The sequence below is a fragment of the Crotalus tigris genome, unplaced genomic scaffold (assembly GCF_016545835.1).
Source record: "Crotalus tigris isolate CLP2741 ecotype Arizona unplaced genomic scaffold, ASM1654583v1 scf7180000018084.670488, whole genome shotgun sequence".
Taxonomy (NCBI): domain Eukaryota; kingdom Metazoa; phylum Chordata; class Lepidosauria; order Squamata; family Viperidae; genus Crotalus; species Crotalus tigris.
In genome coordinates this window covers 457,897-474,033 of record NW_024096815.1, presented here as the reverse complement: position 1 = coordinate 474,033, position 16,137 = coordinate 457,897, and the positions used below count along the sequence as shown (strand labels likewise).

At 43.3% G+C, this 16,137-nt stretch overlaps 1 protein-coding gene across 4 annotated transcripts in view; it reads right to left on the bottom strand.

Moving 5' to 3' along the window:
* Positions 1-4,688, bottom strand: part of ZNF653 (zinc finger protein 653) — a 32,154-nt gene extending 27,466 nt beyond the window's left edge. Inside the window, exons 1-4 of one of the 4 annotated variants that reach the window (XM_039347530.1) lie at positions 3,988-4,688; positions 3,127-3,243; positions 2,499-3,031; positions 1,306-1,349 (exon numbers count right to left, since the gene is read on the bottom strand). In XM_039347530.1, coding sequence (XP_039203464.1) covers positions 1,306-1,349; positions 2,499-2,851 — 397 coding nt within the window. In that variant the 5' untranslated portion in view covers positions 2,852-3,031; positions 3,127-3,243; positions 3,988-4,688. Of the gene's footprint in view, positions 1-1,305; positions 1,414-2,498; positions 3,433-3,987 lie in introns of those variants that run through there. The other 3 variants (XM_039347533.1, XM_039347532.1, XM_039347531.1) reach the window with 3 other exon arrangements.
* Between the last annotated feature and the right edge of the window lie 11,449 nt (positions 4,689-16,137).

The following is a 16,137-nucleotide window of genomic DNA, read 5'->3' as shown; positions in this document are numbered from 1 at the left end:
GCTTAGGTTGAAACTCTTTTGACTATTTTAAAAATAATTCCAGTCACCTTTGTAGTTTTCCTAGAAACATCCAGAGAAATGGTTTTTTTTTTAATTACAACCTGTGTCATTTGGGGGTGGCCATGTCCACCAGATACAGAGCTGCAGATGCCCAGAATTGGTCCTGCAACCTTCCATTGTCTCCCACTGACTCAGATCCACTTAAAAAATATTCCTCTACTCTGCTTTTTTCCAAGTACAAACAAATGCTCAAAGAAATTAGCTTGGACTTTGGAAGGAGGTAGCATCAGTATGTTGATGGCATTTTGCTTGCCTTGTGTTTGGCCCAGAATCAGTGTCTGAGATCAGTAAGGGGTTGGGAGGGAGCCAGTCAACTACTGAGCTGATTGTGCAGTCAAATGGTGTCAGTCTGCTTTCCTTTCCTCCTGAATGAATCTTCTTCACCTGGATGCCCTCTTGATGTGTGGATTAGAATTTGCCTCAACTGATGCTATCAACTGGTGATCTGGAGATACAGATCTTTGATACAGTTTTGGTAACTTCTGCAATGTATTGCCTATGACTTCTGGTTTGTGATTTGGTGATCTCTGTGTTTTCTTGCAGATGTTTCATTACCAAACTAGGTAACATCAAACTAGGAAACATCGTATTTTCCGGCCTATAAGACGACCCTCAACTTTTGAGAAGATTTTCAGGATTCTAAACCTGAAAATTTTTAGGATTCTAAACCCTGAAAATCTTCTCAAAAGTTGGGGGTCGTCTTATATGCCGGAAAATACGGTATTCCATTTCTAGTTTAAGTTTCTGTTACTACTAAACCTGTTTTAAGACTATCAATTTACAATTTCCATAATCAAATATTGTTTTACTTCAACAGATTATCACTTCAATTATCTCTTCCAGATATGTTCAAGTTCTTAATCTCTTTCATCCCTCTTTTAATCATCATTTATATCTTCTTCCAATAATAACTAACTTAGTTAAAAAAAAGAAACAATGTTAAACCTTACTTCATTTCAATTCATTACACAAACTTCAAATCACATCCAAATAATTATTTACATTGCCATTCAGAACAGTAGCAAAATTACAGTTATGAAATAGAAACTAAAATAATTTTATGGTTGGGGGTCACCACAATTTGGTGGCCACGCCCACTTGGTGGCCACACCCACTTGGCCATGCTCCTGGGGGTCACCACAACATGGGGAACTGTATTATGGGGTCACGGCATTAGAAAGATTGAGAACCACTGTTTTAGAGTATGAATAAAGCCTAATATATCAATGCATAGATTACACTTACTTTTGTTTCGTTGTCGCTCATAAGGCATCTGCTCCCATGGTTTTCTGCAAGTAAAGACGGTAGAATATCATGGTATGCACCTAGATCTCCAGAAGTGAATACTAGGACCTGTTTGTCAAAGGAAAGCTTTAGCCAAAGGAGGTACTAAAAGCCTTTGAAAAACTTCTTCAAAGATAGTATTTCAACAAGACTGTCATTCACAGAGAGGAAAGTAATGGTAAGAAATAAGGAAATTATGCTTCTGAAGACACCTAGTTTATATCCTAATCAGCACACTCTTCTTTAATATTAATAGTCTCTATCAGAGCAACAAGCAACAGAAAACAGAATTCAAACAAGCTCTCTGTTTCTCAGTTAGAGCAAATACTGCCAATGAGCAAACAAGGAATCTATGAAGAACAGTTATCCACTATTAATTAATCTAGTATTTTTCCAGGTCACCATGCATAGTAATATCGATTAGTCTCTAAATTTCATACATTTTTCAGACCTGTATGTTACATTTCCAGAGAATACATGTGTGCATTACAAACTAAACTAAGGATACGACTGATCATTTTTAGGAAATGTTTTTAAAAATTTGATAAATAATTCTTGGCTGCCCAAATATAGTGAGGATGGATACAATATTCAAATGTGACAAATTATAGTACTTCATTCTAAAACAGCCATATAAGTGCCCTTCCTGATGATAATGGGGGGGGACACAGAATGGTTATAGTTTGCCAGGTATCCACCTGTTTCTCACTACTCGTTTCTAAACCCAAGATGACATAAGATGCCCATTTTCAGAATTAACCATCTCATACTCCTTTTATCAAATGCCTTGAAATCTAGAGAGCGACATCTTCTGGAGCAGCCGAATTCGAAGGTACACAGGAAATTAAGGTAAACTGGAAATAGTCCTACGCTAATCTCCGAAACGTCAGGCAGTTTTGCTGGCAAAACCGCGCTATCAGCCTCCATGCGCAGAAAACAGGCCTCGTACCTCTCCCAATTCATGTTTTTGGGAGAACCCTTCATTTCTGGCCCTTTGCCTGCTTTGCACTTGCCCTCGGAGGGAAGGCGCACGCTTCTCACGCCTCGCATCTTGTATGACACGAGGCTTTCGGGGCGCATGCGGCTGAATACTCCATTTGCCTTAACCGTCTAGCTAGCCATCTCCTCCCTCAGACCCTTCTGCCGACTCTCACCCGCGGCGCCCGGCCCGCTGTTCTCGTTCCAGTTCCAGTAAATAAGCCGCCAGCTTGGCGTCACTCCAGCCACTGCGCTGCCTCAGGTCCACCCACGAGCCGTGAGACTCGCCCAGGTAGACCCGCCGCTCGTCGTATTTCTTGCGGGATTCGAGGCGTCGTCGTACCCGGTCAGACTCGGTGAGGCGCGGCCTACCCCGGGCTTTCCGCCCACCACGAACCTTCCGCCCACCCGGCGCAGTCTCGGCATCCACATCCCCAGCAGCGACCTCTTCTTCCTCCTCTTCCCCTTCTTCCTCGGGCTCCCCACCATCCTCCTCACCTGGGGCTGGGCCGCGCTCCGAATCACTCATCCCTGCTTCGTAACCAGGGAACCCGCCACTCGAGAAACCTTGTTGTTAGAAGAGGGTTTGGGCGCGCGTTAATGACGTCATTGGCGACTGCCGGCTTGCATCCACTTCCGGGTGGAGGAAAGCTCTCGGGCTCTTTCCCTGCGAGTCCAACGTGGAAGGGAATTTTGGCTGTAAACTTTCCTGAAGGTGGAAGATAATCAAGTCTAGATTCTGGAATATGCATTTTGGCAGATGGGAGCACTACTGTTAGAAAAAAAAAAGTGCAACAGGCTTACCTATGGTAGGACGATTAAACAAGTTGCGAGGGCAAAGATAGCAAAATGTTGTATTTTTCTCTCTGCTGCCTTCTAGTGATCCTTCGGATTTTCATAGTTCAAATGAAATGGTTCTGACTGAAAAAAATGAGCATCCTGCCTTTTAGTAGGGAGGAGGTTAGAGTGGGAGAAGTAGACCAATATAACCTCGTTTTCCCTCTTGATCCTCCCACATAACTATTGTCATAGCTCTCGTGTATGGAAAGCTCTTCAAAGTATTTCATTTAGATCAGTGGTTCTTAACCTGGGCGATATTGCCCTCTAGGGGCGATTTCGTTTTTCAAGGGGGCGACATGGGGGCGAAGGAACGAAAAGAGGGCGTTATGGGGGCGATGGAGCGAGAAGTTTTGGGGACGCTTTTGAGATTTTTTCGTACAGTGAATAGCTGTATATCTGTCATACAAAAACATCAGATGATCGCTATTAGTGGATTGAATTGTGTTTTCAAATGTTCCTCCAGCTAGCTTCAGTACAGAGCGCCTTACATATGTGAATACATATCGCTTATCTTTATGCGCATTGCGCAGCAGCCTCTACCCACACAGTGGCGCGCCATTGGCCAGAATATGGGAGATATGGGAAAAAGACTGGAAATAAATTATTTGCATCGATATGTCCTGATGACAATTTTAAAGGAAACAAAAAAAGTGTTTGCATAAATTGAAAAATTATTTCCTATCTTGTGATTGAGAGGTTATGTTGGGGGAGAGGGGCGATGACAACTTCCTCATTGGCTCAAGGGGGCGATTTGTTCAAAAAGGTTAAGAACCACTGATTTAGATAACTAAGAAAATCTTTGTTCTTTGCTGTTCAGTCACTTACCCGCTGCTGACTCTGATGGACATTCTTTTGCCAGGACTGTCCTCAATAGCTGCTCTTTGAATTCTTGTGAGCTTTAGCCTGCCCTCAGTCCAATCATACTGTAACTTGGTGGTCTGTCACAAATAAATTTGTAAATTGGATTTTGTATATCTTCGAGTTTTTTTAAAAAAATAAAGTTTGATTTTATATCTTGCAGAATTAATTACCAAAAAGAGACAGAGGGCTAAAGCCCTTAGTTATGTGCCTATAAAATTTAGAGTAAAAAAATTGCATCACAGAAATTGGTTCATTTTTTTTACATTTACTTTTTTACTGTCAGTAAAGCAATACAAGTAGTAAGAATACTCTCATGCAGAGATGGGGAGGGGGGTTGTGAAATGCCTTTGAGAAAATAGTTGGTAGCAACAGAAACTACCAATATTTTATCTCAAGGAGGCATAGACAAGGACTGTTAACAACAGGGATTCTGGAAGAGGAAATCAGTATTCAGTTATAACGTCATATCCACTGTTGATATTAAGCCTAAAGGTGGGTTGGGACTGGATTCAATTTCCTACCTCAAATCGTGTTCAGTTTATAGGAACAATCAGTCTGTTTAAGCAAACTGCTTATTACTCAGTATTTTCTGAAAATAAAATGCCCACTCTCTGCACTACGTGGTGGTGCAGTGGTTAGAATGCAGTACTGCAGGCTACTTCTGCTGACTGCCGGATGCCAGCAGTTTGGCAGTTCGATTCTCACAGCTCAATCCTTCCATCCTTCCAAGATCTATAAAATGAAGACCCAGATTGTTGGAGACAATATGCTGACTCTGTAAACTGCTTAGAGAGAGCTGTAAAGCACTGTGAAGCGGTATATAAGTCTAAGTGCTATTACTACCATAAGTGTAATTTCTACTCATTTAAAAAGTTCCAACAGGGCTTCTGGTTCTGCCCTGTGGTGACATGGCCAAGGGATTGCGGGGCTCTGCACCCCATAGCTGGTTTTGCTCTGCCAGGGGACCCTAAAATGGGTCTAAAGTTGCCCCAGAGAGGCGACAAAGGAGGGGCACCCCAATGATCACAGAATGACAGTGGTCGATCCATTTGATCCAGGGGAAGCCCTCCAACCCGACAGGAGAAAGGCTAGCTGCACATCAGTGTCTAGCCCAAGCTACCAGCAGCCGAAGTCCAAGAACACAAACCAGAACAACGTGCTTGGAACAGGGTGAGAACATCGATCTTCTCTCTTCTATTTTGTAATTGATTCCCTGGAAAAAATCCCCAAAGCAAGATCCTCCGAAAGTGAGAAGGGAGGGGATTGTACTCCCACCCTTCCATAGATGCAGTGGTGAATTAACTTCACGGGGGAATACATTGAAATGAAATTAATAATGTTATAGTCTGGATCAGTGGTTCTCAACCTGTGGGTCGGGACCCCATTTGGGGTCGAACGACCATTTCACGGGGGTTCACCAAACAACGCAGTCCGCCATTTTTTCCCCTTTTCCTTAGCTTCCTTTTATTCTATTGGCTTTTGAAAGACCGCCAAAAGTCCCATTCTGCAAACGGTGCTGCACCAGTTGAGTAGTCCTTGACTTACGACCAGTTGGGGATTGCGGCGTTAAAAAGGTTGAGAACCACTGGTCTGGATAAATCTGAAAATTAAGAATAATCATTAAGATTTTATATCTAAAAGAGTTTTGATGAAATTATAAAAAAACAATTTGTATGAAAAGTTGGAAAATAAATAAATACTGACATCTAGTGGAGAATTAGAGTATAGAACAACAACAACACTAACTCAGAAATTTGCAAGATGCCCAGAAACAAAGAATAATCTGTTCCCTTGAACTTTAATAACTTTCAGCCAAATAGGAAACAACTGAGAACAAAGAAAGTAAACATACTGGACCATATATTATAAATTGAGAACTATACTTGCTTCAAAAACAGCTGACCTTCTGGGATTATAAATATTTACTGAGCTGTGATCTTTTCTGTGTCTGCAGAAAAAGAAAAACTTTAACTATTGGCTAATCTAGGAGGGAATTTTACTGGATAGTCAAATATTTTGGACTGCAACCTTGGCTGGAAGATAAATTGTAAAACCCCTGAACAGAAGAAACATTATAAAATACTGCCTTCAGTGGTGCTTTGATAATTGGAAACACATTGGATTATATAAAAAAAAAATATATAAAAAGTTAAAAACTATATAAAATTTGGTAGTTTGGACTTTAAGATTGGCTGATTTAAAAGGCAAAACACAGAGACTATGGTACTGGTGAAAGAACATTTGGAAGGGGAAGATAAAATGGATACTGCACACCTATTAAAAAGTGGCAGTAAACTACATATAATATCCTTTTTTGAAGGCCCCAGCCTGGAACATTAGAGCTCTGCAGGAGCAATAATTCAAGACAAGGCAAATACTTCCCAGGAGGAGGTGTATGGAATGCTGTGACAGATTCAAATGACAATAATTTCAAATCATGATGAGATTAAAAACAATTTTGCTGGCATAAATGAGCACATTCCAACTTACACTTACAAGTAAAAAGTTCTCAGAAAATGATGAAAAAAAATGAAAAAAACAGACCAGATAACAGAATATAAATCAAAGGTCGGCAACCCAAAAAGGGAAACTACAGATGAAGAGAACTACAAACTAATACAAACAAAAGAAAATTTGAAAGGTTTTACCATAACAAGGGAAATGGAAAAGATATTCTATATTTCATGACCTCAAAATCAACTTGAAGATTGAAAAGAAAATCTAATAAAATGGACTATAGAGCAACCAGGATAATTATTAAAGTTTGGGAGACAAAAAAATACATGTCTTACCTAACTTGTTTTTTCTATTCCCAACAGCAGTTACAAAAATAAAGCAAAAACCCCTGGGCAAGTTGAATACATTAATTTGGAAAACTACTTGGCAAAAGAAGAAGGCTAGAATCAGATTTGAGATATTTGATGCGATCTAACTGAGGGAGTACTATATGATTAAATACTTGTTTGAATATTGTTAAAAGAATAGATACATTATGGATATAAAGGGGTCTCATAGTAAAAGAAATAAGACATACAAGTAGTATAGTAATTTTTATTGTGAAATGTAAAATATGAAAATATTGGGTATATGAATGAACATTTTGGATATTTAAAGGTTACTAACTTTGAGAAAACTATGACTGATAAGAATGGTTTGAATACAGAGGGGAAATTAAGTTTAAATAAGAATTTTGAAAACAAGACATAGTGATTTAATAAGATGATTACTGAAATACAACTGAAATATAAACTGATAAAAAAGATGCTATGTGTTGATGTTACTGTTATTTGTATAAATACAAGAAAAAGGTTTATATTTAACTTTATATGTATTGAATTTTAAGAATTATATTTGCTAAATGTTGATAAATGAAGAATACCATTGGATGAAGAGAAAATCAAAGAAATATATCACTAATTAACATATTGATTATGGAATTATAGAAATTATTGTTTTTAAACATATGAACCTGTTTACTAAGCACTAAAGAATGTTATTGTAAAAAATTAATAAAATATAATTTAAAAAGTTCCAACAAATAGCAATGTGGATTTTATATACTCAGGATCAAATTCAGAAATAAAATATGTTAGTATATTAATGGAAGCTATTTTTAAAGAAATTAGAAGTCCGAAGTACAAGATTATTGAATTATAGAACTGGAAAGGCTCTAACTGGGCTATTGGGGGTAAGCATGTTGTGCAAACCATAAAAACTGTGAGGGCATTAGTTTTAACTTGGGTTGTTTGGATCTAAATAACTGACTGAGAATTGAAATCACTGGCTTAATTCTGTTACATAAATAGAAGCTAAAGAAATCCAACATTTAAATGAGTTGGCAGCAACAAGAGATATTTCCTATCAGCATTGACATATCAGCTGTCTTTCTTTTGCATGACATATGGAGGATCTTAGGTCCAGAATGGGACAATTCACCATGGCCAACCAGCCACGACCAACTAGCTGTTGGAAGCTCACTGCCGCCAACTTACCCCAGGAAATGTGACACATTTACCTCACCTCAGGGACAACTCACCACAGGAGCTGGCCAAGCAGATGGGCAGAGTGGCAAGAGGATGGAGTGTACTAGCAGCAGTAGCAACAGCAGCTGCCGCCCTGGCCGATCAGCCAGTGCTCGGCACAAACTGGTGTGGGTCACAGTGGGACTGCGCTAAGAGCGCCCCTCCTTCTGCCCAGCATATCTGATGTGACTATGGTGATGCCAGAGCCCAATGCTACCCCCTCTCTGGGCTACATATAGAAGAGACCATGGAGACTTCCGGTTTTGCGTTGTGGCTGGGGCCCCTGAAAAGGGCCTAAAGTCGCCCTGAAGAGGTGATGAAGGAGGGGGTGCCTTGTCGATCATGGAAGATATGATTTAGAATTAAAAAAGCATCTTTTTTCTTCTTTTGATATGGGAAATTTGAAAATAAGAGGATTGGTATGAATAAAATGTTTAGCTATATAAATGTAATTAATATTGAGAAAATCATAATTGACAAAGATACTTTAAATATTGATGGGAAATCAAACTTTAATAAGAGCACAAAAACAGGATATTGACTTGTGAATTGATGTTATTTCTATAATATTAGTAAAATATGATGAAGATGTCTATAATTTTGTACACATCAATAGTACTAAGAATTGTAATTGTTTAATGAGGGGGAAAGGGAAAAATATGGGGAAGAAAGGAAGATCAAGGAAAAATACTGGATTGTGCAGTATTGAATAGATTTATATTGAAGAAGTTAATGTTAAATATGTGAACCCAGACAACATGTTGTTTGCTAGGCTCCAAAGATTGTAATTTTAAAAAAATAATAAAAACTATAAAAAAAAATTGGGCATCCTTTTGTCAGGGATGCAGTAAGTTCTCCTCCCTTGGGTAGGAGTTGGACTAGATCTCCAAGGTCCCTTCCTGCCCTATGATTCAATGAGTTCTGAATCAAGGAAAAGAGGCTCTCACTAGCTTGTTTTTTGGGGTGGCAAGAAATGAGTGAAGATTTTCTCCAACAGTTTTTGAAGATGTCAGATATGGGGAAGACTAGTTTAGAGGTTTAGTCAACTAAATGACATAAAGCGACCACCATTTAATTAAGCCTGGAATAAAACAAACACCATAAAAGGAAAAAAAAACAGGCCATGGATGGTGGGACAGGCAGTGAGGGGGATGAGTGGCATTGGCATCACCATGGTCACATCAGATGTGCCGGGCAGGGAGAGGGGCACTAACCTGCTGCAGCGTGTGTCAACTTGTGCGAAGCACTGGCTGGCTGGGGGCGGTGATGACAGCTACTGCTGCTGGTGGCACGGTCCATCATCTCGCCACACTCCGCTTGTTCTGCTCACCCACTTGTTCAGCTCTGCCCAGTCCATCATCTAGCCATGCACTCTGCCCACCCATCCACTTGCTCACCCAGCCAGCTCACCCTCCAGCTGCCTATGCAGCCCATGCTCTCACTGCACCTTGTGAGCTCTGGCCACCCATTCACTCGCCCAGCCAGCTCCCATGGAGAGTTGTCCCCATGGCGAGTTTACCATGTTTTCCTGCAGTAAGTTGTCATTGGCAAGCTGGGGCAGCTAGTTAGCCACTGTGAGTTGTCCTGGACCTAGACACTTTAAGACACTCTGAGAACCATTTAGATTCCTTCAGTTGATATGTATATTGTTCCTATGTCTTGTTATGAAAATTCTGTATTTCTGTATTCTCTGTTCCACTATATACTACTGTAGGAAGGAAAAGAAAGCTTTGTTTTATTCATGGTCATCTTGGCTTTAGAAAAGTACAAGCCTACCACTTTCTTTTCTTCCTTTTTGTTTCTTGGATTTCTCTCCTTGCTTTTCCACTTCCACATACCAATGCATCCTCAACTTTGGTGGATATTTCCCCTATCATTGAGTTAATTCACTCAAATGGAGCTCCACAGAGTCCTTTTTTTCTGATCACAAACATACAAGTTGTCCTTTCCAATCCTTTCTTTTTATACTCCAGACTTTGTTAAATGCTGTATCTGAATACTGTGAATCATTGTATCTAGCCCTTAATTGTTGATAATAATTCATCTTCTTGACTACAGTGATCAGAATATTCCTCTGCCATTGTTCTTATAATTGCCTTTATTTGTATTGTCCTATTGATTTTAAAGCTCACCTATTGTAAGAAAGGTATGCATCTATATCAAAATGCTGTGGGGAAGGAGGATGAGGCAAATACTTATACTACATTTCTCCAAACTTTTGGATCAAGTACTATTACTTTTCACTCTGTGCAAGTGATGGTACTTTTCTTAACAGTCCTTAAGATCTGACCAAGAATTACCAGTCAATATGGATAGGGAGAAGGCTTATTGGTTCTAACAAAGTCCTCCTCCTTTCTGTCCACTTAATCAAAGGGAAGAAAAAAATAATTTTTTCTTCAAATGACAAGAGCTGCATTTCCTAAGGATTCTAGATTACTTTCCCCCCAGTAAGCAAATAGTACAAAATTCTTTTGCAGTACAAGGTAAATGTTCAAATACAACTACAAGTTACAATATCAGCAGTGGTGTCTTCTATGGATAGATTATTTCCCAATGAAATAGATATGAAAGAGAAGGGGTGTTGTCTTACCTGAACGCCTTTTCTCAGCATGAGGAATGTAGACTCCATGAATGGGTTGATTTAATCTTCTAGCCCAATCAGACCAAACAATCAAGGTTGCCACGCCTCTGCAGGGTCTGACCATGCCCCAGTTTCAAAAGGGCGAAGCGAATGATTGTGTGACGTGATGGCTCCAAACTGCTGACACTAACCTAACTGCTAGTAATGATCAAGGAGGGGGTGGAGTCTACATTCCTCATGCTGAGAAAAGGTGTTCAGGTAAGACAACGCCCCTTCGCCAGCATGTAGAGGAATGTAGACTCCACGAATGGGACATACCAAAGCCCCTATGATCCCACGGGTGGGAAGCAGGTTGGTTAAGTGTCGGTGCTGAAATGGACCACTTGTTGTAAAACCTGACAGCCAAAAGCGGCCTCCGTGGAAGCAAACTTGTCGAGTTTGTAGTGGTGAATGAATGAAGGGGACGACCACGTAGCCACCTTACAGATGTCCTCTATGGACGCCTGAGTCTGTCACGCCGCCGATGTGGAAGCACTACGAGTAGAGTGCGCTGTCAGGCAGCTTGGGAGAGGTAAAGAGGAAGTCTGGTAAGATTGAGCGATACAGGCCTTGATCCACCTGGCTATAGTAGAGGAGGAAACCTTCTGTCCCTTGGAAGTTGAGTGGAAAGAGACAAACAATGCCTCTGATTTGCGAAAGGAAGCTGTCCTCTTAATGTAATGACGTAATGCCCTACGTACATCTAGGTAATGCCACTGCTTTTCTAGTGTGTGAGAAGGATTGGGACAAAAGTTTGGTAGTACAATGTCCTGAGCCCGGTGAAACAGTGTATTCACCTTGGGAATGAATGAGGGATCTAACCTCAGCACCACTCTGTCCTGATAGAAGGTACACAGGTCTTCCCTAACTGAAAGAGCAGCTAGCTCTGACACGCGTCTCGCCGACGTGATGGCTACTAGGAAACCCACCTTGTGGGACAAAATGTGAAGAGGACAAGACCTTATAGGTTCAAAGGAAGACCTAGCGAGTGCCTGCAGAACACAAGGTAGTTCCCAAGATGGATACCTGTGTACTACCGGAGGTCTGGTGTTGGAGACTCCTTTTATAAAGGATTGGACCCTGGGATGATGGGACAATGGAGTAGCGTTGGCACAAGTGAATGCCGTGGAAAGAGCGACCACCTGTCTACGCAAGGTGTTGGGCGCTAAGCCCTTATCCACTCCATCCATGAGGTAGTCAAGAATCACTGGAATAGTGACAGAAGAGATAGACAAACCCTTACAGGTACACCAGTCACAGAAATTCTTCCAAGTGGCATCATAGATTCGGTTCGTCGCCGGCCGTCTGGAAGCTTGGATCATAGCTATCACCCTTGAAGAGTAAGATCCGCACATCAGGAACTGGCGCTTAGATGCCAGATGGCTAGTTGTAGCCACTGTGGGTCTGGATGGCATATGGCCCCCTGCGTTAGAATTATCCTCTCTGGAGGGATTTGCCAAGGGAGGCTACGGCGAGGTTCACGAGATCCGCAAACCATGGACGCTTTGGCCAATACGGGGCCACAAGGATTAGCTCCGCCCGTTCCTGTAACAGCTTCCTGATGACGGCCGGGATCAAGGGAAGGGGTGGAAATGCATATAGAAGGCCCGCCGGCCAAGGGCTGCAGAGGGCATCTGCTCCTTCCAAACCCTGGGATGGGTACCGAGATAGAAACCGGGGAAGCTGGGTGTTCTTCGGGGATGCAAACAGGTCAACTTTGGGCCGACCGAAACGGTGAATTATCTCCCGAAAGAGATGGGAATGTAGACGCCACTCTGAATGATCTATCGTAGATCGACTCAGAAAATCTGCCTGGTCGTTTTCCACCCCTGAAATGTGTTCCGCCTTTAGGGACAACAGATTCTGTTCCGCCCATGACCCCAGACACTGGGCCTCGGACATTAGAATCTGCGATCGAGTGCCGCCCTGCCTGTTGACATGGGCCTTTGCTACCACGTTGTCTGTCAGAACCAGCACGTGGTGGCCCGCCAACTTCTTGTGGAAATGGCGAAGTGCTAAGTGTATGGCTCTGAGCTCTAACCAATTCATATTTTTCTTGAGATCCTGTTGAGACCACCGTCCCTGGGCGAATTGGGATTGCAGATGTGCCCCCCATCCAAACAGACTGGCATCTGGTCAAGGTTACCTGAGTCGGTTCTCTGAACAGGGATCCTTTGGACAGTGCTGGGGACAACCACCAGATGAGGGACGTGAGTGTCTGTGGTGGGACTCGCACCCTCTGTGGAAAACATGCTACACCCCGTTTCTGGTAAGGGAGTAGAAACCACTGTAGTTGTCTCGTATGAAGCCTGGCCCAAGGCACTATGGCAATACATGAGATCAGTTTCCCTAACAGCTGTGACAGTAGGAGCAGGGTTACACGTTTCTCCTTGCGCACCCTGTTGACCATCGTACGTATGCTGAGCTGACGCTCCTGAGACAGGAAAACTCAGCACTGGCTGGTGTCTATTATTGCGCCTAGGTGGAGCAAACGGTTTGTTGGGATCAGATGGCTCTTTGGGAAGTTGATCATAAATCCATGATCCTGGAGTGTCTTGATCGTCAGTGCCATGTCTGAACGGGCGTTTAGTGCTGAGGATGACTGGATTAGGATATTGTCCAAGTAGCACTGAACGCGGACTGGTAACAACCTGAACTATGCGGTGAGAACTGCCAGGATTTTGGTGAAAACCCTTGGAGCTGATGATAGGCCGAATGGCAGGGCCCTGTACTGATAGTGATGGTTGGAATACCTGAATCTGAGGAAACGCCTGTGATTTGGATGTATGGGAACGTGCAGGTAAGCTTCTGTCAGATCTATGGATGTAAGAAAATCCCCTGGCCGAATACTGCCCAGAATAGAATGAAGAGTTTGCATCTTGAATTTTTGGTAAATTAGGTACCGATTTAGAGCCTTGAGGTCTAGGATCGCCCTCCATCCTCCTGAGGGTTTTGGTACCACGAACAGGATGGAGTAGAAACCCAGTCCCCATTGATCTGGGGGTACCCGCTCTATTGCCTCTATGCTTAACAGATGACAAATGGCCTCCTCCACGAGACCTTGTTTCACGGGATTTCTGGATAGGGGGCAGGAGATGAAGCGCCGAGGGCGGAGTGTGAGGAACTCCAGAGACAGTCCATCTCTGATAGTGGTTAGAACCCAATTGTCCGTGGTGGTACTTTCCCATTTGTGGAAATATAGTGCCAGTCTTCCGCCAATGGGAGGAATCCGCCTCAAGTCACTTTGACTTTCAGAAAGGACGAGCTCCTGTGCCGCGAAAGGGCCGCTTAGCCTGGAATTGTGGCTTTGGCTTGTCTCTGTAGCCGGACCGGTCCGATGAGCGGTCCAGCCCTGCTTGAAAGGGCCGATACCCGCTCCATGTAGTTCGGTCTGAGCCAGACTTGAACGACAGACGCCGGTTGTATGGAGAAAAACGTCTGCCCGTTTTTTTGACAACATGAGCTAGTACTTTCAACTTTTCTTTGTTTTCAGTCAGGTAAGGAGTGAGAGCCTCTCCAAAAAGGCGACCCTTTTGATATGGTGCTGCAGCTACTCTCCATTTGTGCCTGGTATCGGCCTTCCAATTTTTTAGCCAGAACCGGCGTGTGGCCACGTTGGAAGCTATGGCCCGAGCCGAATATTTGGCCGACTGCAGAGACATATCCGCCATGTATTCCAGTGCGGCCCTTAGTTTAGTGACATCCTGGTGAACCCTTACTTCGTCTGGGGATAATCTGGCCTGTAATTCCCTGAGCCAGATTAATGCAATTCTGGCGAAAAAGGAGTTAGATGTTGAGGCTCTTATAGCCCAAGCCGATGCCTGATGGGTCCTTTTGAGGGAAATCTCAGACTTCTTGTCCTCAGCCTTAAGGGCCTCCGACATATCTCCTGGGATTTTGGTGTCTGACAGTATGGGGGCGAGAGCCTCGTCTACACTCGGAACTTCGAGGACATCGTTGAGGGAAGGGACCGTATCTAAGAGCTTACGATCTAATCCCCCAAGAGCAGAGAAACTTCCAGGAGATCCCCACTGATCCTGAATGGATTTGAGAAACATGGGGGGGCAAGGTAGGTTCTTCTTGACCGGTTCTAGAAACAGTGGGTCAGAACTCTGTCCAGAGTCCTGATCGGTCGTCTGTGGTTTCACGGGTTCAATTTTTCCGGTGACATAGGCCTTTTGTAAAAGAGAATAGAAGGAATTTGGATTAAACACCCCTACCATAGGAGTGGCCTCCGCCTGAATGTCTTCCCCGTCTGACCACATGCCTTCTTCCGGAATCTGAGCGGAAAAATCCGATATCTCGCTCCCTTCAGATTGAGGTGGAGAACTGTGATCTGAGATCACATACTCCCTGGGATGCATAGTTTCCGTGGGCGTAGGGGGGTTTGATGGTCCTTGGACCGGAATGGCCCTCCCTGAAGCCACCATTGCCTGAGCCACCGCCTGTGAGATCATGGCTTGGAGCTGGACAGTAAATGAAGGATGTTCGGGGCCCCGAAGACCCGCCGCCGTCGGCATGAAAGATGCTGACAGGATTGGGGGAGGGACAACTGTAGTAACCTCCCCGAAACCCACAAGACACTGAGGAAGGTCCTGGCTCAGTAGCTGGAATTGAATCTTGGACCTGTAATCTCAATTCTCGGTCAAAGAGGGACAGATGTTCCCGTTCATATCCCAGCAAAGAACCCTGGTCCAGGGTCTGCTCAGGAGACCAAGCCCGTGTAAAAGGGGAAGGTCGATGCTCCCCTGATGTGGATGCAAGAGGAGGTGAGGGGATAAGCTGCGTCTCTCCTGTCTTGGAGAATTGTCGCTCCAGCGCCCTATGTCTGCTATCTGCTTGCTTGTCATCGGCCTTAGAGGTCCGTTTGACCTTGGCCTTGGCTTTTGCAGGTGTATCCAGACTGGATGGCTTGCGTTTTATATTTCCACTGGAGGTGGAAGCCTGTGAAACGGTGTTATCTGCCATATTGAAATAAACAATAGGAAATAAACAACAGGTGTTCACCAGGAGATCCCTGCATCTGGCCTGTACTGCAGTAGATGAAAAGACAGGTTTTCACCAGGAGATCCCTGGATCGGCCCTTGGTCTGCAGGAGAAAGGAAGGCCACGGCCCACCTGGGTGGTACAGGCCTGCATGAGGGTCTGTGAGGTCCGGCCCGCCGTTAAGCACGGAGTCACTACGTGATATAAGCCGCGCTACACTCAGGGGCTGTCCTCCCCATTCAATTTTTCAGGCCCACTGTAATAGAGACAATTTGGCCAAAAAGGTATCAATTAAAGATAAGTCTATATATGAATATAGGTATATATCTTGTTTAATTTAATTCTGTTTTATTTTAATTGATTTTTATTTTTTTTTGACCCTCGTGTCTCACTTAGTGACGGCTAGGACAGTAAGTGCCGACCACTATGCAGACAGCGGAAAACAGGCAAGGCAAACAGCCATCCAATCTGTTGGCACTGGATATT